This window comes from Oryzias latipes, chromosome 5 (assembly GCF_002234675.1).
Source record: "Oryzias latipes chromosome 5, ASM223467v1".
Taxonomy (NCBI): domain Eukaryota; kingdom Metazoa; phylum Chordata; class Actinopteri; order Beloniformes; family Adrianichthyidae; genus Oryzias; species Oryzias latipes.
The window spans coordinates 24833184-24857416 of NC_019863.2; the positions used below are offsets into that span (position 1 = coordinate 24833184).

A 24233-nucleotide genomic window follows, 5' to 3' on the forward strand; every position below is an offset into this window, starting at 1 on the left:
ATCACACAATCTGCTGGGTAAGGCCAATGTGAACTTGAAAGTTTGTGAGGAAAGGTTCCCATGAGGATCTAAAGAAAAAAAACAAAACATCTTTAAAAGGCACCAACTCATTAATACATCAATCTCCTCACACTGTGGTTCCTGCGGCTCTGCCTTACGTTAATTTCCCGTCCTGTCCCATCATCACTGCCATTCAATTCCACATTCCTGTGCTGAAAGTCTTCAGAGTGGCAGCAGGACATTTGGGTTTGCAGCCCTATTATTGTATTTTGAAGCCACATTTTCTTTTAGAGAAAGCCGTTGTTTGGTTTGCTGTTGAAATGATGTTCTGCCCTGTTGTCAGAGCTGCAGGGAAGAAAAGAAGCAGATTGCTCCAAGCATTATTTGCATGATTGTTTGGGGTTGTGCTGCAGTAATCAGAGCATTCACTTGAATGAAGTTCATAAATAACAAATGAGGAATTAATTTTTTGGCCTGCAGAGACCTCATAATAAGCTTAGTCAAGTCCTTTAAGAGTTCACTTCCCAGCATTATTCACTGTTGGGCTGCACACATGAAGAGAAAAGTAGGAGGACAAATGAGCAGACTAGTGGCTCATCTTTTATGGCTGTCTTATAGCAGAACATACTGCATGTGCGTGACACAGTCAAGAAACATTATTAAAAATGCAATGCTGTGTTTGCTGCTTCTGACTTGATTAAGGCATTATTTGCTTGAACACTTTCATCAGTTTTCTGCATCCTTTCTTTGAGTTAAAGACCCATTCAGATGAAAAATGCATTCGTGGTGTTTTTAACCTGTTCTTGTGCCATTTTTCTGATGACGGAGGACCTATATTAAGAAAATTAAGTTTAAAACTCTATTTCAGAGTTTTTTCGTCTTTTCAAATTGTTGTAAATCACAAGCAGATGAAGAAAATGCAGTTGGAAAAAGATTGTAAGTGCGACCTACGAGTTACTACGGAAAGCTACAAGCTCCCTGCTCTGCTCCATTCTGATGTATCCACTTGCAGACAAATAGATCCATGTATGTCTGACAACAACAGTCCAGCCCACAACTCAAAGGCAAATTTCTAATGAACTACAGCTACTCTGCAGAAACTACATCCTAGAAAATGATAGAGGTATTTTTATTTTGGCTAAAAACTGCAAAATCCTAACTAAAAGACCACTGGAAATGCATTTAACATGGAAATGCATTTTAACTTGTATTAGGATTAGTAAGTGCACCTTTCCACCTGGTTTCCACTCTTTTTAGAAGCCTTTAGAAATGAGGTCCCAAATCTCTTGTTAGCTTCCGTTTCTCACTTCTTTCCAAACTCCTGTGTAGACCTCCAAATCAGCTAATCTGCAGCTCAGTGAAGCAGTAGCTGGGAATGAGCGCTCACTGGTCTCCGCTAAAGAGTGGGTAATGGGGCCATGTCACTGGACAGGCTGCAGTGGACCTCCAAAAAAACAGTTAATTAACTTTCCATAGTGTGTGAGAGGACAGCAGTGTGTGTGTGCTCCGCAGACAGGCATGCATGCAGCGTGAACATGTGAGGACAAATTTAAATTCTGCAGCAGGGTCCATTCATGACATCAGCGCAGACCAAAGCACCCTCCACTTTATACTACTTATGCTAAGTCCAACCCATCTGCATGCCATCTATCGAGTCATTTGTCTTTTTAGTAAAATCTGATGGCAGTTTTTAACGGATTTTTTTCCCACTTAAACACATTTTATCCCACATTAAGGCTGTCACTAGCGATTATTTCAGTAGTCGATTAGTCAACAATTATTTTTTCGATTAGTCAATTAGTCAATGATTATTGTTTACATAAAGTGATGGGCAATTTTGTTTTTTACAAAAGGTAATAGTGCTGATACTCGGTCCATGGAGGTTCGCGTCATGTATGGTACTGCTAATGATGGATGTTAGTTTCTCTACAGCTCGCGCTGCAATGTGGGAGATCTGTTTATTGTTTTTCATGAGGGGTTAAAAAAAGTTAGCTAAGAGTGGCACAAATTTAGACCTGGACTACATAAACGTGTGAAATTTTTGATTATAGGGCCCTTCTGTCAAAGAACTGGCGCAAGAATTGAATTAATGTTCAATAGAGCACAAATTCATTGTTTAAACCTGTTTAAAAGAGGAGTGAACTTCTTTCTCTCCTGCCTGGAGCTGAGAAAACAACTGAAGGATAGAAGATTCTAATTCAGCAATTGGTAAGTGCTATTGACTGTGGGAGGGGCGGAGTCACTGATTACAGCCCCAATACATGTTGAGAAAAGTAAACAAATTTGTTTGACACAGATTTTTTCAGAATAAAAATAAACTATCAGTTGCATCACTCGTTGCCTTTACAAAAAAGATTTTTTGTCAATCCAAAACTTTGAAAATACCTTAGACATCCCCTGTTTAATCTGTTGCCTTCAGGCTCCATTTAATTCAATTAATTTTTATTTATGTAGCCCAAATTCACAACAACAGTCGTCTCAATGGGCTTCGTACCGGTAATTGTAAGGTAAGCATACAATCAAAAAGGATCATATATGCATAGAATTCAATAGGATAATACTAAAACATTAACAAAACAGACTAACTAAACTGGGCATCCCTGCCCTTAGACCCCTCTTTGTGGAAAGGAAAAACTCCTGAAAGAAACGGAATCTGGAAAAAAAGAAGAAACCTCCGGGGTGCCCACTCCCCCCAGGAGGAAGGAGGGACAGTACATGAATCGCACTGCACCAAACAGAGGCATGAAGAACTAAATGATAAGTAATGATGAAGAATAGAGAAGAAGAGAGTAGAAGTAGATGAGAAAAGAGGACAGAATACGGTTGCCCAGAAGGGTCACAACACAACACAAAATAACATACTACAATTCGTCACAACACAATGCAATAACTCACAACACAATAACTAACATCACAACACAATAACTCACAACACTTTAACTCACAACGGAAGTACCGGTATATCTGCAAAGGAAGTGCTTTTATTCTGAAATTTCCACTGGGCTAAAACATCGGTAATCACATCTCTCAAAATAACAGTAGTATGTTATTTTGTGTTGTTAAATCTAAAGTGTTGTGTTGTGACCCTTCTGGGCCACCGTAACAGAACCCCAGGGCACCATAGTTTCCCCAGCTTCCAACTTCTAGCAGCCTAGTAACAACTTTATTGTTATTGTTAAGTTTAATTTAAGCAAATTAACAGTAAGTTAAATATTCTCAGGTCAAACAAAGTAAGAACATAAAACTACAGAACAGTTTTTATCCCACTCCAATAAACATTTTAAACCTGACTAGGAAACATTAAGATTAAATCTGGACTTCTTCCTAAGACTGCTTAAACTGTGCAACCATGGAGGCTTGCTTAAAATTAACAGCAATGTGCTCGTGTTGTGTTTTCTTTTATATGTCATATTATTTTCAGGTTTTACATTTTTAACACTTATTAATTGCGCATTCTGTTTTTTTTAAATTACAATTGCACTTTTATCTCATAGCAATCTAATTTTAATTTTCTGTTTTAGTGATTGAGTGATTTATGTATTATTTATTTATCACTTTTCGTTGTTTATTTCAAAGCATGACAGTTGCATGGACGAGGAAACAAATGTAATTGTTCTAGTGACAATAACGATAAATAGATAAATATCTATCTCGTCTGTCTATTTTCTGTCTATTTTCAAGCCCTTAAAAAAAATCTGTTCACTTGAAAAACCACAGATGACAGAAAAAATCTGCCATTTAAGTGGTGACAGTGGTATTTAGAACAAATTGTGTTAAAACAAAACAAAATCAGCAAGGACTGGACTTGTAATGCCTTTTCTTTGCTTGTTTCGTATTTTGCCGTTAAACGGTGATGAAATGCAACCTGCAGCATAGGATTTTAATAAAAAGCTCTAAAAAGACTTGATCCTCAAAAATCTACCAGTCTTAACAGAAAACAGTCATGATTGATAAAGGATAATCCTGAGGATCTTGTGCCTGTTCCAGCATAAAAGATCTCTGGTGGGGTTCCAAAAACAAAGACATAAACTCCAGTTCCATTACTGATCAAAGGGTGACACAGTTGACAGCTTGTCTGGAAAAATACTGGAGAAACCAATGCCAATACTGTTTTCCAAGTGTAAAAAGCAATCCAGCCATCTTCCCAAAGCCAGTAGAACAGACAGTCAAGGGGTTAAGGGGTTGTTTTACAGGGTATATGAAAGACTGTTGTTTAGATGAACACACACCAATGCTCATTTACCAAAGTTTCATGGTCTGTTGTCTCCACTAGAGTGCAGTGGCTTCTCTGTACCGTGATATATATTTTTTCTTTAATACAACATCCCCACTTGAGAAACGGTTTCTAAATCCTCAGATAAGCAAATGAGCAGAACATATATAGGGCCGTTCCACTTCATCCCCAAAACTAAATTCAGCAACAATACATAGATAAAGATGCTCAAAAGCTGGATTAGTGGGTTGAGGCTAATAACATGCTTCTAAATAATAAAATCAGCAGGGCTTTGCACATGCTTCTCGGAAACCCACCACATCTGCTTCCTCCAGCACTTGGAGGTAAATCTGTCCTGGAGGTAGAAACTATCAAATACCTAGGCCATCACTTGGACTCTGATTTCGTGACACATTTTCTGAGAACCCCCACTATGAAAGTAGACATGCTTGACTTATGTACTTCTTCAGCCTAGATTACTCAGACTGCTGTTCAATTTTCAGCGAGTTTTAGGCCAACAAGGTTTCAACAGCCAAAGGTAACGTCTGACTGAGAGCTCTCTTTCGACTTGATATCAAGGCTGAAACAGCAAACTCCATGGAAGATCAAACATCTGACAACAGCTTCAGGAGGGGTGAGTGGCTTCATGAGTAGAAAAATATTCTATCATACCCAAAAGATGCAGACTTCCATTTGCGATAACACCCTTTACGTGGAGGGGCAGCAAGGATTAGAGGGATTTCAGAGGCTTGAGCAGGTGATGAGGTGAGTTCCCTGCAACAGAAAGAGAGACAGGTCCATTAGAGGGAGGAAAAGGTACACTTTGTGAGAAAAATGTCTTCATAATGAGTCACCAAATGATGCTATGATCCTGCATCACTCATTGCCCTTTTAAAAAAAGAGTCTTTATGTTAATCCAATACTTTGAAAAAACCTTAGAAATTTGAAAACCTTTAAAGAAGGAAATAGTTCACTTGACAAACCACAGAAGGCAAAACCACCTCAGAGATATTAACTTAAATATTTTCTGATTTTCAAAAAGAATAATGAATGAACGGCAGATCAACCATAACAAAATCCAAAACAAATGAATAAATATAAAAATCCAATGAGTGTTTTTTCCTCTCTAATCAACAGGCATCTTTTGTTAACCAAAATCTCCATCATCTTCGTTCCTTATACCTACTCGTATCATATTTGATACACACATTTCCGAGACCCCTACCTCATTTGTGTGATCAAAACTTTTCTAAAAACCCATTGTATATAATTTGGTACACGTTTTCCACCATGAAGTTCATCATCATTCCACTAGGGGCAATGGCTGCCAATATTTTTACATCTTAATCTAAGATTGTTGTGAGTTAAAACTTCCCAACATATTATGAGTGATACTTTCTAAATCTCATCCAAGAAATTGTATTTCTACGTTTTTGTGGATATCGTCAAAGGGTTTACAAAACATCTTAAATCCTCCAAAAATTCTGTTAATTATTTGATGTAGTGGACTTTACTGAGTTAATTCATTCAATCATGTTCTTCCGCTTTATCCCTTTCGGGGTCACGGGGCTGCCGGAACCTATCCCGACCACTTATGGACGAGGGAAGGGGACACCCTGGACAGGTCGCCAGTCTGTTGCAGGGTCTTTACAGAGTTAAAACTCAAATTCCATCTTTAGCTGTGGTGTCAAAGTTCTCCTAAACATTAAAACAGCATCTTCATGTTGGTTGCAGTGAAGTTCATGTTTTGTTTTTCGTTCTGTTTGTTTAGTTTATGTGTTTAGTCCATCTTTGGCTTTTATGTTCAAAAAAGGAAGCTAGGTGTCACAACCCTTGCTAATTTGGCCAATCAGCAAACTCAACGCACCCTTTCACTCTGTTCGCTCATTTAATAAGAATGGCAAACACCCCTGTGCCTCTGCTTGTTCAGTGCAATAAAGAAGCACTCCATCTCAACAGTGGAACATGAGCAACCACTGTTATAGACTCAAAAAGCTCAAATTTAAGTTAGAAAACATTTGTTGAGTCATATTGAATACATTTTAGTTTAGACATATGTAAATGGTGAATTCAAGATTTAGTTTTTTTTTTTTTTGAGATTTAAATTTTTTTAAAGGAATTGTTTTCTTTTTTCAAGGTTATCAACCTAAGAAGCCTAATTCACTATTATGAAATAAACACAGACAATGAATGAGTTGATTTCGCATACCTTAAGAAATCAGGCCTTTCAAGTTGGCCCAGAACCGGAGAAAGCACAGAACTTGACTTTGGTATTTGGGTCCTCAATTAAATAAATAGCTTTTCTGGCCTTCCCCTCCCTTTACAAAACAGCCATGAACATTTACAGACTGAACAATCTCTAATCAATTTGGATTCTGAAAATGAATCCTTATCAACATTCGAAATGGTAAATGGAGTTAAGTCAAATATTGTTTTATTTGAGTAAAGACAGAGTAAAATTTGAATATCTATTGCATCCATCCACCTTTCCGTCAACCCAAACAAAAGAACCCAGTACAAAGCACAAATTTTATCTTTTATAAATATCATTGATTTATTGCCCCCTCCTTCCTGCCACACACTTTATTCTGTACATCAAAATTACCCTTGAAGCAGCCAGTCCTGTATAGGCAGTCTGGCACAAACTCTCTAAATAACTCCATTCTTTAGAGACCCCAACTTCTAATCCCCTGATTTACACAAAGCCTTGGATGAGTGAAGTCCAGCTACAGCTTATTTGCCAGGACATTCTTTATAGCCCAGTTCAATTTAGTTAAATGTTTCCATAACAAATGCAAACACTCACAGAGACTCTCTCCATCTCTCCATCTGACGAAAACAGTGATATCTTCAACATAAGCCCCCATGAGAGAGAGCTGGTGGGACAACCAGCGAAGTATAAAACCTGACGGTTTATGGTGTCATTCTTTCAGAAAAGCCTGAATGATGACTGAATGCCACAAACAGGAAACCCCTTAATATCTTTCTGAATCATAAAAACAGCTCAATCCCCCACCCACTATGACCAAAAAGGGAAAAAGAAAGGCCTCGTGCCTGGATGGATTGTTAACATGACCTCCATGCCTTTCTGTTCAAGAATAAATCCTGTCTTGATAGATATTCCTAAGAGGTACAACTTGGAAATCACAACTTTCAGAAATAAACCTCAAGAATGTCTGTGAAGGTCAATCATGAGCACTCATGTCCTTATATCCTACATGGAACTATATTTGTCCAGATCTCCAAAAATAAGCTTTGCCTGAAGGTTGATTTTTTTTGTCAAAATATTTTGGTTTACACTGTAGATATGCAGCAATTACTTTTTTCAGCCTTGCCATCAGTTCATCTCCCGCCTTCTTGCTTTATTTCACACCTCTCTCCCACCAAAGAAATAAGCCTAAAATCTCATAAATAAAAAAGGCTTTTCCTTTTAGATCCCTCTGGAAAAACAAGAATGCTAATAAAAATTAAAGTTCAAAAAGTTCTTAAGCTTTGAAGGCAAAAATAAATTCCATAAAGAAAAAAAGCAATTACTCCACAGTTCTTCAGCAAAGCCAAACCTCTATTTAGGTGGCAGGGGAAGGACTGTGCAATGATGGGAGAGGAGCATCAAAGAGCTCAAGCAGCCCCTCTAGCAAGCCATCACCAGAAATGCTGTAAAGGTCCACCTGGAGCCCTTCCAGCCTTTGAGATGACACTGCAGTCATCTGTCCCACAGCAGCAGTCAGCTTCTATCCAGAGATGGAAGCATCAAACACATCTGTCAGCATCACTCAGCTGAGAAAGCCCTTCCAGCAGCTGGTTCACAGTGTCACTGTTGCAGTTCTCCATTCTGATGAGAGAGCTGTAAAGTCCACCACATGTTGTTGCATAACAGCTGAGTCAAAGGTGACAGCTCCATGCTGTCGAATAATCCTCCAACTTCCTTAACCCCCCATTTTTCTCTTCTTTTATCCCTTTTCTATTGTACCCCTGTCCCCCGTCTATAACATCTCACTCTCTTCTTCTTTTCCATCCGGTCCAACAAAAAAAGGATATACAGTGATGAAGAGAAACTTCTTGTCTTCTGAATGTTAAGGTTTATTCTCTTATGTCAGCTTATGTTTAGGTCACCCTATATATCAGGAACATTTAGACCCTCAGCAGCTGCATAGCCTTTTGGGTGTGCAGCCCAAAAGTAATGGTAGCAGCGGCGGTTGTTCCCTGCCGGTTCCCGTGTGGCGTTGGGGGGATTCCGGCTGCCGCTGCTGGTGCGGTGGGGGTCTTGGGGTGGGGATGGCTGGGCACTCTCCCTCCTTCTTTTCACGTTCCACCATCCATTTTAGAAGAACATAAACACTCACCTGAGCACAGGTGTTAGCTCAACAGACTGAATGACTGAAATATTTCACACTAGTTGGTTTTAAGGCATAAGTATGCGTGTGAACACTATCTGTTTTGTGTACATGTCGACAAGTGGACATTTTTGCAACTAACAGGTGTGTTTATAACATTTGAGTGTGTGTGTGGACAGGTTCCGCCCTTTTTTTTTTGTTTTTTTTTACATTTGAACCTTACCATAATGATTAACAACCAGTAAACTTGCTGCTTTATGCTGCTTCATGGTCTTATCCCCCTTCCCCTCCTATTATCACCCCCTACCCCCCCTTTCTCTAACGTCCCTCTCTCTTCTTCCCCTCTTTCCTTTTCCGTCCGGTCCAACACCAAAGATTTTCAGACATGTTTGAAATTAATAAAGTTTGGCCTCAATTACAAAAGGGGTTTATTCAGACATACCTTTGGTTTGTCTGAAGATTAATAACCCCTCTTGTTAAAGTAAAATATGTCCAACCCAAGAGGCCCTCAGCTCTCATCTGTCTGCCTAGCTGTTGGACACGACAAGTTAAAAAAAAAAAAAAAAAAAAAAAAAAAAAGTAATGGTAGCACCACAATACAAACATAATCAATATAAATAAAGTTAAGCCTCAAATTCAAAAGGGGTTTATACAAATATACATCTCGTGTCAGAAGATTCATATCCCCCTATTATAACAGTAAGATCTGTCCAACTCTAGAGACCTTCAGCTCTCATCTGTTTGCTCAGCTGTTGGACAGGACAAGTTTTAAAAAAAAAACTGAAGTAAAGTTTTTATCTTCCTAACAGTAGAAGACTTTTTAAAATTCACGTTCTATTTAAAGTAATTTATTCCTTGATGAAAAGTGAAGTACTGTATAAACTAAAGAAACAAAAAGGGAGCAAACCATTTTAAAGACACTGCAAAATTAGCCTTGATGCATCTCTCATCTTACCTTAATTGCGACCATCTGAGGAGACGTCATACTTTTAAGGAGCTTCTGTGATCATTTAAAACCCATCAAAACACAGAAATAGCTCTGCATTAAGTATGGCTAGAGAAACATGTGCCTGTACTTACTCTTTTGGACATATAGTGCTTCTTTTGACATGACTGATCAACACATTTTATTGCAGAGATTGGAACATACTATTGGTCTTTTTGGAACTGCTTCAAGATGGTTTAAGTTATGTTTTTTTAATTGATAATAAGTTTTTTTTATTCAAATGATGAGTCTTCAGGGCTCTGTACTTGGCCCAGCCCTGTTTAGCTTTTGCATTATTCCATTGGGTAGCCTTATTTGGCAGCACAACATACATTTTCACTGATGTGCTGATGATGCTCAGCTATTCTTGTCTATCAGACCAGGAGACGTCTCCCAGATTCCAAGACTTCAGCTATTTTTCTCCTTTATACATGTTTTTTGGTACAGTTTACCTCATTACTGCAATTCATAGGTCTGCAGGAATTACCAGTGTGTGCATCGTTAGGCATCATTTTTTATTTTATGCTTTTTTTTAATTTTCTCCAAGAAAATTTGTTTGAGGCTCTACTTTGTGTTGTTAGAAAACTTCCGGATCTTTATGTGATCACTCTTCCTTCACTCATTTCTGGGTGTTCTGACCCTGAGAATTGTATTTTTAAGTGTCTGTTTAAAGTTCAGTGACTTCCTTTCATTCTGTGTTGAAGGTTCTGGTTCTTCTGAAATGTCATTTGGGGGGTCTCTGCTTAAACATGAGATTCTTGGGGTCTTTCCATTTATGTCCAAAAGTTCTTCTCACATCCTTGATCTTCCTCCTTGCTGCTATCTGGTGTTCTGACCCAACAGCTACCATCTTTGATACCATTTGAGCACATTTATTTGATTGGAACAATATTCTGATGTGATTTCCTGATAGCGCATGTGGTGGATTAGCAAAAGTCTCCCTCCTTTGACATTATTTCACTTGAGTGGGACAGTCACAAGCAGTTTAGGTTGTAAAGTAACAGTAATTACGAATATTTGAATAGAAAACACAGACAGGACCTGGAACATCTAAAAGCTGTCAGCAGTAATGACCTCCCTGAATGATGGTGCCTGCAGTGATCGTGATTTGTTTCCATCTTTTCCACAGGTCTCTGAGTTCCTAAGCAGACTGCTTTGTTGGAAATGACTCCTTTAACAGGAGCTTTAAAAACTTCTCACGATCATTTGTGGAGTTTTTAGCAGCAGCTAACTTTGCCCACCCCCCCTAAAGCTCATCAAAACAAGCATCTGTCACATTTTGCCACACAAAAACTTCTTACAGTTTGTTGTAAAGCTTGCGGGTGCCGGCCCAAATTCTGGTCGTCATCTCTGATTATGCAGATCTGTCTGTTGGTTATGAAACCGAGGTTTAAGCTGCTTTGCTTTACGTAATGTTGCAATCTTTTTCCATCTGTCCCTCGACAAAATAACTACACAAAGACCCCAAATGGAACATGATGAGAATGTATGCTCATGAGATTACCCAACGAGCACAGATATCATCAGAACTCGCTCTGCAGCTAGACCAATGCAGAGATTTGTCTTGGCTGTGGACAGGAGGTTTATTTTACTTAAAGACCCTCTCTGAAAATTATTGCGTTTTTTTGGTGTCTCTCACGTGTTCTTGCAGCTTTTTTCTGAAGATGGAGGGCCACATTTTACGAAAATTAGGATTAAAATTAAATTTCAGAGTATTTCTTCATTCAAATAATTTTGAATCAGACAAAAAACTCAATTTGAAAAGACCTTATTTGTGACGTAGAAAATTCGTTGGGGGGGCCTAAAGCTCTCTGCTCTGCTCCATTCTGAGGCATCCACTTGTAGATGAATAGATCCATGTAGGGTAAGGGTTAGCGTCTTTTTTTTTCCTTTGTCTGAGCTGGCATCTGGCTCTAACCTGTATGGCTGGATAGCTTCAATATTGCTCACAATTTTTGGTTGGAGGTTTGAGGGCTGTGAGCTAGCGGCAGAGTGTGTAAACAGAGACCTCTCAGCAAAGGTGAGGTGTCGCTCTGCTGCAGAGGTAAAAACTATGTGATAGAAAACGACACAGGTTTTTTGATTTTGGCTAAAAACGGCATAATCATAATTAAAAGACCACTGGGAACACTTTGAAAATAAATCAAAATATGATTGGAGTGGGTCTTTAACCCTTGTGCTATCTTAGATGACTCCACCCTTACTTTGACGTGTTCTCCCTACCATGACAAAGGTGGATAAAGGTGGAAAGATTTCATGTAATCCATGGAAACCAGTGAAGATCACAAATCATTGAAGAAAAAAGGTTCAGTGAACTGTCTAGTGGGTCTAGATGACCCAACTCCCAACATCAAAGTGCCTAGGATAGCACAAGGGTTACGTGTTAGCTTCCCAATGAAGTGGAACCCTGTAAAAAACTGTTCCAACTAATAACCATAACTAGAACCTAACCAGCTCCTAACTATCTGGTTTACTTTCAACCTTATGGTGAACCTTTGGCGAAATTTCTATAAGGCTTTTGAATTCATGGACATTTATCTCTACATTCTAAACGGTTCTGCCAGCCCTCCTCCAACCCATTCTGCACCTGGACCAATACTATGTTGTGGACTGGCCTCAACCACCATCAGCGTCTAGGCTCCGGGGTTTATCCATCTATGGTCCATGCATATCCCACCAGGATAGAGATGTCATCTGCCCAGAGCCTAACCGCCAAAAGACTTTGGACTATTTGAGGCACATTACTGTGTCACAAATAAATCTTTATTATTTGCATTCTTCAGATCTCTCCTTATTGAAATGAATAAAGCGGTTTCATTAGTCGTTTCAAATGTTTCTAAAGAGTTTAAACTTTTTCTTTTCTCCTACTAAACATTTTTATGTGTACCATGAGGCTCTACTCACTCATGTCTGCATGGCTATGAGCCTCTTTCCGCTGCAGAGCATAACAAGGCGAGTGTTTTGGTAAATTAGTCATTTTCTCAGACAAAGCTGCTTCGCTGCAGCACAGAGGCTTCAAATGTTGCTTCAGAAAGATAGAAAAGAAAGAAAGAGGCAAATACTGCAGTCACAATATAACGCCAGGTGTGCCACGTGAGAAATATGCTTAAAATGAAACCTTAATAAGTGCACGTTATAAAAGGATTTGACAATGTTGTAAAAATTAATTAGCTCCTAAAGTTTTCTAATTGAAACAATAAATTGATACTTCCAAGCAGTGAAGAAAGGAGACTAAAGGTTTCTCTCTTTGATGCTTAAGAGTTCAAACATGAATGTAAGAGTTCGATATCCAGATTCTGTTTTGAGCAATTTTTTACATTTGAATTGAGAAAATATCTAATTAAGATTTATTTCTTTCAGCAGCACACTCAGACTTCCCTCCGGCACTTGAAAGCACATTAAACGTGAAGAGTTTTATCTTTAAAAAGCTGGTGTGACGCTTCAAACCTTCATCTCTTCAGAAAACCTAATGAATACACCAGCAATTCTTAGATGTAAGTTGAAAAGATGATCTGAATTAATTTTTGTTTTTATGTCCTCAAGTGCATTTTCAATCGTCAACACCTTCAGCTGACAGCAGTTTCACTTCACTTAATCTTCTGTTCTTGTGTCAGATCCAGCTTCACAAAAAAAAAAGTTTAAAAAAAAATCCCCATTTGCACAGAAGAGCTGCTGCCTGCAGACCCACACAAAGACAGACTGTTCATCACACACTCTCTGTGTGCACAAAGTGGTTTCATATCAAATGTTCTGCCCTCAGATTTACCTTAAAAATGCAGAAACGTTTGGATCCCTGCCCCTCGTCTTTTTTGCAAGACAAGCAGGATTATAATTCCACTAGGATTATGGATATACCAAAATGGATTTGATGATAATTTCACAAAGTTGTGCTATAAATGTTTACAGATCTCTGTAAATGTCTCTGCAAAAGATGTTAAGATAAGGTTTTCCTCTGTCCGTGAGGAGGAAGAGGCTGGACTTAATTTTGGATAGAAGAAGGTTGCCCAACATAACAAGCGGCAGCGCGCATTCAGCTCCGTGCACGCATGAAGCAGCAGGGTCTTCTTCATTCAGGTGTAGCAACAGAAACACACAGTGACTCTGCAACGACCTGAAGACCAGTCAGTCTTTGTGTCGTAGAGGGATGAAAATGTATTTCAAGTTATGGTCAGTGATCCAGAAACAGAACAAAAGGTAAAAAAAAACCTGATACCGGTACAATTCTTTAGGCCTGAATAAAAAAGTCTTTCATTCATCAACATCCAGCAGCCCTTTTTAAAAACAGTAACTCATCTTCAACAGAAAAAAACAGATAACTGCTTTTCATTTCTAATTTTGTACAAAGAAAAAGCTTAATTTTACTATTGACTTATTTTATGCTGACTCATAAAGAGTCAATATCATTTCAATACATGTTATTCATAAATTGCCAGGTCACCACAGATGTTCTGAAGGGCTGCTACATTAAAACCAAATTAAATACATTTTTTAAATCCAAGTCAGTTCAAACATTCTAGATCAGCCCAGATAAGTCAAATAAATCCAGTTTGACTTAAATGTTTTACAATAATATTGAGTACATTGTAGAATTTTGGATCTCCCTATTGAGAGAGATAGAAAGGGGGAGGATGAAGGAGAGCATTTCCTCCAAATCCTCCTCTAAATGGAAGACAAAATGGAGAACCAGACTCCATAAAGGTGACTATCTGTCATGGCCAGTTGGGGTCTGAGAGGACAGGAAAGAGAAAAAATAAAAGGAAACACTGGAACATGTGTTGAGATGAATAAGGTAGGTTAAAATTGCAGTAATGGGAGGAGGCAGAGGAACAAACACAATATCCCTGTAAAATCCACTAGAAGAAAAAGGTTGATCATTGCAAAAGTAAGAACAGGAAGCAGACGAGCATCAAATATAATCCATTAGCCACTTCAAAAGGGAGAGTGCAAAACTTCATAGCTGATGTTAAACAACTATCTCCTCTCATGTCCTCCCTCCAACTAGTGAAACCACTGATCTTTAGTGGGCCCGGCCATCAGTGGCATTGTGGCTTCAGATGGTTCAGCAAGTGGAATCAGAGGTAGACCGCAGTTTCCAAAAAGATTCACTAAAAATATTTGGTTTTCAGTAAAGCTACAAATCAAGGAGGGGCTGATACGCTTTTGATCTGCAGATGTATCTGCTTGTGTTACATCACTACATAATAATCCATACTTCATTTTGTATGAAAAACCACTAGGGACAAATCTGCTGTCTACATGTCTTCTTATTGTGAGTTGTGAACGTTGATGCCTTCAGGCTCTCAGGATATAGAAATATTCCTCTCATTACTTTTGGAGGTTCGAGAAAGTGACACCACAGGAGAAACGGTGCGCTAATGAATGTCACATTAAAAGAAAAGGACTATAAAAAAGAGATGACAGATCAGAAACCATCATAGCTGTTTTCCAAAGATTCAGGATCAGACATGTCAGCAACAGCCAGTCGGCGCGCCTGCAGCAGCTTCACAGGCAGCGATGTGCAGGACATCAATTGTGTTGGATCTATTTTAGGAAGATTTTTTAAAATAAATAAATACTCAAAGACGTCACAGGTTTTAGATGATCAGTTTGGTTGTGGAGGCTTTTGCGTGCATCCAAAAGCAGAGGTTTCATTTTGAGTAAAAGGACTAAAAAGAGAACCGTTTCTGTCAGTTAAAGAGGCAGTACAGTTTTGTTGCTCTCCTCACAATCCTGGACACCTTTAGAGGGAAACTGGATAAATGTATATGTAATAAAAACAATGTTACATATACATTTATATGTAATAATAAAAAAACAAACTAAAAAACAATGTGGCAGTGGTTAGCGCTTTCGCCTCACAGCAAAAAGGCCCCCAGTTCAAGTTCCGGCTGGGGGACCTGAACCAGAATATAAATGGGGGACCTTTCTGTGTGGAGTTTGCATGTTCTCCCCGTGCATGCATGGGTTTTCTCCGGGGACTCCGGCTTCCTCCCACCGTCCAAAAAACATGCTTTATAGGTTAATTGGTTCATCTAAATTGTCCTTAGGTGTGAGCATGAGTGTGCATGGGTGTGTGATTTGTGGTCCTGCGACAGACTGGCGACCTGTCCTGGGTGTTTCCTGCCTTCACCCGCAAGTGGCTGGGATAGGCTCAGACAGCCTCGTGACACGGAAAGGGAAAAAAAAGCAGATTAGAAGATGAATGAATGAATGAATGAATGAATGAATGAATAAAACAATGTTGTAACATGTAACTGCATGATCTTGTTCATGTTATTGCGTATCACACACTTTCAGTTGTATAGCTGGAGGCCTCTCAGACCATTGATTGCCACATGATAGATGGGATTATAACATATTTATGATGAAGAATGTCTTTGTTCATTCCCGTTCTATCATATGAATTATTAACTTGCAAAGCGGTGGCAAAAAAACCACATCAGTACACAAATGGGCTGTCAAGTCTGTTTATATGAATTGCTTCTCCTGACATTTTACTTTGCTGTTTTTTTGTTTTTGCCGTCATACGTCTTCAATGCTGCCACGGAAAATCTTGCAACTTCTCACACAGGGATTCATCAATTTCAAAATGTGTGAAAATGGGTTTATGGTATTTTATGAAAAGTATCAACATTTTTCTTGTGTTTTGCATTCTAATTTGGGTCTGCTTTACACAAATTTATTAATGAAATCCTTAGGTTGTATTAAATAGCTGCACCCTTGCTGATTTTGCAGGTTTGCCCTCCTAAAAAGAAATTAACAGTCTGTCATCTTAATGGTATGTTCATTAGAACAGTTAGAGATAGAAAGACACAGAGAAAATGAAGAAATCCACTTAAAGAATTATATACATTTATTTGCATTTTGAATGAGGGAAATAGGTATTTAATCCCCTAGTAACCATTAAAAATTTTAAAAAGTTTTGCGGCTGAGTAGCTCGGTTGGTAAGGTGAGCGGCTACCATGCAGAAATCCAGGGTTCGATTCCCGGAGGGGAAGAAACAATGGTATTGAGCGCAATTACTATATCAATGGCGAGCAGTTAACATCACTCAGTGAGGGTCCTTAGGCAAGACCCTTAACGCTACCGCCTCCCGAGCGCAGTTCAGCTGCAGCTCACCGCTCCCCCAGGGGATGGGTCAAATGCGGAGAAAAATTTCCCCATTGAGGGATAAATAAAGTATAAGAAAATAAATAAATAAATAAATTGTGTTTCATACAGACCAGTTAGACTTTCCTAATCAACTGTCACATGAATTGAAGACAGCTGTTTGCTTTCAGTTGATTTAAGGGAGAGGATCGTAGACCTGCATAAGACCGGAATGGACTAAAAAACTATCAGCAAGAAGCTTAAGGGGTTAAGGTGACAACTGTTGGTGCAATTGTGCCAAAATACAAGAACAGGACCATCACTCCATCTGACCTGATTGGGTTTCCATGACCATGACAACAGTGAGAAATAGGCCTAAAATAACAGGGCAGGAGTTAGTTGATGATCTTAAAGCAGCCGAAACCACAGTCCCCAATGAAACCATTGGTAATCCTTTACGCCACAACGGTTTAACATCTTGCAGTTCTTGTCAAGTCCTCCAGCTGAAGAAGGCCCACGTGCCCGCCTGAAGTTAGTGATGAGCATCGACAGCGATTGGTCGATGGTGCTGTTATGAAATGAGATCAAAATGGAGCCCTTTGGCATCAACTCAACTTGTCATTTTTGGGGGAAGAGAAATGCTGCCTATGACCCCAACAACACCATCCCCACTGTCAAGCATGGCGGTGGAAACATAATGCTTTGGGGGTGTTTTTCTGCAGTCATTTTCAACAAAGCAGTCTACATGTGATATTAGTGATCAATGTTGCGATGAAAATATAACTTGCAATACATGAACAAATAGCAAAACATCATAACCATTTCACAACAACCATTTAATTTGAATAACAGTCAAGATAACTTCTATTATACTCCAAATGACCCTAATCTACCATCTGCTTGGTCAACAACATGAAGGGGTCCATCTGATTTCTAAAATGCATAAAGGAATTTATTTGATTCGCTACATGCTTCAAGCTGCCATGAGATTGTTTTAGCACATTTAAGGTAACCATTTATCGTACTTTTCACCGTCTCTTGCGAAATATGTATCGCACAGTTTAATAACGAGAAAATGATAAATTTGCAATTTCTTCTGCAGGCCTAGTCCAAATACTTATTTCCCTCTATGAAATGCAAATAAATATATAGGAATCTTTAAAGTGGATTTCTTGATTTTCTTTGGGATTTTTTCTATCACTTGCTGTTTATTTGAACCTACCATTAGGATGAAAACCTGTCAATTTCTATTTAAGAGGGCAAACCTACAAAATCCGCAGGGATCAAATAGTTACTTCCTCCATTGTATTAGACTAACATGCTCAACAATGCAGCAAGCTTCAGGTGTGAATAAATAAATCAGTTCATAAGTCAACTCATCTGGAAAGATTCAATAGAGAAACTGGAGAAGCAAACCGACAGATAATGCATTTGTCTGTTTTGTGGGTCTGGGTTCCACAAAAATGTCCAGAGGGATGCTTGAGCGAAATATCTTCATTACTTTCTTGTTTTTAAAGAAAATAACTTTCAGACAAACAAGTTTAGTAGAAATGTTAGCTTAATTGATCGAGACAAACCCAGACAAAGACGGGCCTCTGCATCATCTGAGCTGTGCTGTGCACGATCAGTTTGCGTGCTGCCCATCAGATCTGGCTGCAGATCAGCTGTTTTCTTTGCAGCATAAAGACAGAGCGAGGATCTTCTGTGGTGCCAGTGCAGATGGAGTTAAAGCTGTTAGGGTTTCCTGCCAGCTGCAGATGGTGGAGGAAATGAAAGGCAAACTGACTTCCCAACATTTTTCTGCAAACCGAAATCCAAGAAGAATCTGCACTGAGAAGTAGCATTTCATATGTGAGGATGGAGCCTTGCCTTCTCCAGGGTCTCGCTATTGGCAGCAGAGTTGCAACTCTGAGTGGAGCCAGGAGCTCAAAGATTGATAAACTGAAAGTGTGGTTATGTTTCTGATGACTTCAAAGCAAACACTGCGACCGTCACAAGAGCCAAAAATGTTACGTCAGAGCATTTTACTGAAAGTTAAGAAGACATTTGTAGATAATGAGAATTTCTTTGTTTGATGTTGAAAAGATGTTTCTTGAAACATTTTTAACAATCAAGGAATAAGATTTTAAGTCCAATTGCTGTGACTCAACTTCAAGAAAACATCACCTGGATGCAGGAAAACTTTCACTGAGGATGGAGGAACGACATTACCAGAACCATGTGATTTTCTTTGTTGTACAATTGCAGAACACTTTTATTAAGTGATTGAAACAACAGTAAGTTTGTATAAAGGAACAGTTTCTGAAAATTCAGGAACATCTTCTTGTTTTTCTATATTAGTTTCTCTGTGATGTAAAACCATTGTACCCACAGTAAAGATGCCATTACTCAGGAGAGAGGAGAAGGGAGGAGAAGCCGAATTCAGATCTAACTAAAGAAAGTAATTCTTTATGTAAAATAATGCATTTAGGGAAGTAAATGAGACTAGCAAAACAAAAAATATGATACATATGGGAAACATCTAAAAAAAAAGCTTCTCTTGCTGTGATTGTTGAATCACAGTCCTGAAAAAAGGAGGTTAATGTCTGAAACGTGGCACTGAGCTGTTGGTCCAGCTCTTCACAGCTGCTTTCATGCTACGTTCATAAAGGCCTCGGTAACGCGAGTTCAAAAACCATCTGTCTTTATGCTGCAAAGAAAACAAAAAAGGAAGGCCTTTTCGGGCTTCAGTGTTCAAAACTTTCAGATTCACATGTACATTTTTCCGGCCATTGAACACGCATTGAACGTTAAACCAGTTGAACTTTGATCAGTCAGGGAGTCTGAGTCAGTGGTGACGTATGAGCAGTGTCCTTTTTAATTCATGGAAGTGTCAACCGTTGGAATATTGATCATGGATGGGAAATTCATAAACGTGTTTGTGCCTGAATTACATGCACCAAGACTTTCATATATCAGAATAGAAAAAAAAGCCTGGAGCAAGAGTTGGGAGACTTCAACATTGCGTAGAAACAGTCCTGGATGAACACCATATGCTAAAAGCGCATTTAAGAACCCATTTTCAGCACATACTTGAAAGTGAGGAACACAGTCAGTGTGAATGTAGCATCAGAGGTGAATGTTCTTTTCCATGGAGGTGAGAAAGAGAAACACCACATGGACAACAAAAACCCTGACATGTCTCTAAAAAGAGGCCTCAGTGCAGCGACATTTAACAGAACTCTGATCCTAGAGAAACATTTTCTCTCTGAGACATTATTTCTATTTTTTTAATCTCCAGTGAGGATCTATAGTAATCTTCGTTGTTCACAAACCCAAACATGAGCTACAACAAATGGAATTTTTCAACGTTTCTGCCTCATACTATCAGATAACAGAGAGTTGGATCATTTTGAAAATGTCATGAGCAGCACTTGTCTTCCTCGCCACGCACTGACACCAGTCAGAGCCAAAACCGACTTTTTGAACCGCGTCTTCCTCTCCATTTCTCCTTCAGTTCCTGTGATTCAGACCAGCTTCCAAAGCCACGCTGCAGCTGCGACCTCATTTCCTCTACTGCTCCCCCAGCATCTCTGCTGAAAACAGTCACTTAAAAAGGGTCAAAAAGCTCCATGGAGTCAGACGTGTTGTCTGCAGCTCCCTACCCACATTGTGTGGGAGTCTCTGTGGAAATAAACACATGAAAAAAAAAAGCCACACTGTTCATTTGGAAGATAACATGGAGCTTTTCAGAAGGCCAGACTTCCACACAAAAGCCCTGAAATCCTGTTTCACACTTCAATCCTCAGCTGAGAAAGTTAACCCAGTGATGAAACCCTCAGCGGATGGTTATTTAATCTTAACCAATCACAGAGGTCAGAGAGGAGCAATGGGCTCAGAAGGAGGTTTTTCTTTGTGCTGCTCTCCAACTGTTTGTTTACTTCATAAATCTCCATGCCTGATCGCCCGTCTGCCTAACACTGTGCTCTGTGATACACAAAGAAAAAAACCTTCAGTAAACTTTCATCTCATGGGCCGGCGGTTTTAGTGTTTCATTTGACAAATGATCCTGCCTTTAAGGTTCCCAAGCTTCCCAATTGGAAACTTGGGATTCTCATTAATTTACAAGTTAGGAACTGGAGATGGGCATCAGAGCTACCTTCAGGAAACCAAGTCGGTGCAGAAAGGTCACTGAATCTTCTCTATCTTCTGAAGGAAACAGTCAACAAGCAGGTATTTTGGTGTTTTTAACAGAGGTGGTTAAGTTAAACGTAACTTCGGTGTGTAAACTGGCTAAGACGATGTCCGACACTGTAATTTTCTCTGGTCCCCTGCCGAACTTAGTCAATGATGAAATGTACAGCCGCTTTTCATCATTTAACCGCTGGCTTTCTAGATGGTGCCCAGAAAACGGCGTTGGTTTTGTGGATAACTGGAGCGCGTTTTGGGGGAAGCCCGGTCTCATGCGGAGAGACGGCGTCCATCCCACCCGGGACGGTGCCGCTCTTCTTTCTAGAAACATTTCTGCTAGCCTTAGTCTGTTAACCTGACAATCCAGAGACGAGACCCGGGCGCAGAGCAGCAGTGTAAAACGCTCCTCTGAGCCTCCCTTAGGGTTAGTGCCGGTGCAAAACCCATGCAGGGAAAGTCAAGCAGGTCCTAGCTTTAGCTTATGTGCTGAAAGACAAATGAAAGGAGCGCGTCATAGAAACCTTACAGTGACAGACAGCAGTTCTCACAAGCAGAATTATGATGTCATTAAATGCGGTTTATTAAACATTCGATCCATTTCCTCCAAGTCCCTCTTAGTCAACGAGTTAATTACTGATAACAATCTTAGTCTTTTAGCCTTAACAGAAACTTGGCTCCATCAGGATGACTATGTTAGATTGAATGAAGCAACCCCCCCCACTTATGCTAACTATCAGAAATCCAGGATTTCAGGGAAAGGAGGTGGTTTGGCAGTAATATCACAGTCTAGCTTACTTCTCAGCCCTAAAGTTAAAAATGCTTATAATTCATTTGAAAGCATCATATTGTCTTTAAGTCACCCAAACAGGAAAACTCGAAAACTTGTTTTACTCATAATTATTTATCGCCCCCCCGGCCCATATTCAGAATTTTTAACTGAGTTTTCCGACTTCCTATCGACTATTGTCTTAGATTCTGATCAAATTATAATATTAGGGGATTTTAATATTCTTGTTGATGACCCCAGTGACTGCCTAGGAAAGGCTTTTGCAGCTTTATTGGATGATGTTGGTTTCACCCGGGGTGTGAATGAGCCCACTCACTGTCATGGGCACGCCCTGGACCTTGTTCTAACCCATGGGATAGAGATCAGCCAGCTGAGTGTCCTTCCTCTTAACCCCATCATTTCTGATCACTTTCTGATTACCTTCCAGCTTACACTGGAACATCCTTCTGCCCCAGTGAATAAGAAACAGCTTAGAAGAATCTTAACTGACCGTTCTGTGTCTGAGTTTAAACACACAGTTCAGCCAGTACTTAGTGATATTCTGAGAAAATACTCTGAGACCAGCTCCCATAGTATCAGTCCTAGTATAAATGACCACTTTGTTAATGATGCCTTACAAGCCCTCAGGAGTACACTCGATGTTGTTGCCCCCTTGAAACCTAAGTTCGTCAGACAAAACCGAGTAGCACCGTGGTTTAACGCTGAAACTCGTTCTCTTAAACGAGAAACCCGTAAGTTGGAAAGAGAATGGCGCCGCTCCGGTTCAGAGCAGTCTCTGGATATCTGGAAACATAGCCTATTAAATTATAAAAAAGCTCTGCGTAGAGCTAGAAGCCAGTACTATTCAACCTTAATATCAGAGAATGGAAACAATCCAAGATTTCTTTTTAGCACTATAGCTAAATTAACTCGCAGTCAGAGCTCAGTAGAACCACATGTTCCTGTTTCTCTCAGCTCTGATGATTTTCTTACATTTTTTCGATAGTAAAATCTCAAATATTAGACATAAGTTAAATCAAGTTATTCCTACTATCAGCCCAGAACAGGCTGAAGCGGTAGAAATGGAGGCATCCATAGAAACCTCTGTAACATTAGACTGCTTCACTGCTGTGGATCAAGCGGAAATAACATCAATTATTACGTCCTCCAAATCCTCAACGTGTCTGTTAGACCCAATTCCCACTAGACTTTTTAAAGAAACTTTTCCCCTAATTAATGATCCCATATTAACAATGATAAATGCCTCTCTGGAAACGGGTTACGTGCCACAGTCTTTTAAATATGCAGTTGTTAAACCTCTTTGAATGAACCTCTCAGTTTGGATCCTAGCATCTTGGCCAACTATAGACCGATATCAAACCTGCCCTTTATTTCTAAAATCCTAGAAAGAGTTGTAGTTAAGCAGCTTTACTGCCACCTACAGGACAACAGCCACTTTGAAGACTTTCAGTCGGGGTTTAGACCTCACCACAGTACGGAAACTGCACTAGTTAGAGTCTCTAATGACTTGTTATTGGCCTCAGAAAAGGGACTACTTTCTATTCTGGTCCTGTTGGACCTCAGTGCTGCCTTTGACACTATCGACCACGGTATTTTACTCCATAGATTAGAGCAGGACATAGGGATCAGAGGATCTGCTCTCCAGTGGTTTAAATCCTATCTGTCTGATAGGTATCAGTTCGTTAATGTAAATGGCCATTCCTCTCAGTGCACTCGAGTCAACTATGGAGTCCCACAGGGCTCAGTCTTGGGACCGATCCTGTTTACGCTTTATATGTTACCCCTAGGAAACATAATCAGGAAACACAGCATTCATTTTCATTGTTATGCCGACGATACGCAGTTGTATTTATCCATGAAGCCTGACCAGAATGACCAGATAGAGAAACTGAACGCCTGCATCAGTGACATCAAGACCTGGATGACAATTAATTACCTCCTCTTGAACCCAGAAAAAACTGAGGTCATTATACTTGGTCCTAAAAACCTCAGAGATGCTCTGTCTGCTCAGATAGTCTCCCTGGATGGTATAAGTATAGCCCCCAATTCCACAGTTAGAAACCTTGGGGTTTTACTTGACCAGGATTTATCATTTAAGGCTCATATATCTCAGGCGTGTAGAACTGCCTTTTTTCACCTGCGGAATATTGCTAAGATCAGAAATATACTTTCTAAGAGTGCTGCTGAAAAACTCATCCATGCATTTGTTACGTCGAGGCTGGATTACTGTAACTCCTTGTTAGCAGCGTGTCCTAAGAGTTCCTTAAGAAGTCTCCAGCTTGTTCAGAACGCAGCTGCTAGATTGTTAGCTGGAACCAGCAGAAGAGATCACATCACTCCTGTGTTAGTTTCGCTCCATTGGCTCCCAGTTGATTCTAGAATTAAGTTCAAGATCCTCCTGTTAACCTATAAGGCCTTACATGGAATGGCCCCGTCCTATATTAAGGACCTCATAGTCCCTTACCAACCAATCAGAACACTTCGCTCGCAAAATGCAGGACTGCTTGTGGTTCCTAGAATTGGTAAAAGTACGGTTGGAGGTAGAGCGTTTAGCCACCAAGCCCCTGTCTTATGGAATAAACTCCCAGCTCATATAAGAGAGGCCGACTCAGTTTCTACATTCAAAGCTAGACTGAAAACATTCCTCTTTGGACA

At 39.6% G+C, this 24233-nt stretch overlaps 1 protein-coding gene across 2 annotated transcripts in view; it reads right to left on the bottom strand.

Moving 5' to 3' along the window:
* The window catches only part of iqsec1 (IQ motif and Sec7 domain 1), a 138691-nt gene that overhangs the window by 87957 nt on the left and 26501 nt on the right, over positions 1–24233 (bottom strand). For both annotated transcript variants that reach the window (XM_023955126.1, XM_023955121.1), the window contains exon 2: positions 4886–4987. In XM_023955126.1, coding sequence (XP_023810894.1) covers positions 4886–4987 — 102 coding nt within the window. The remainder of the gene's footprint in view (positions 1–4885; positions 4988–24233) is intronic.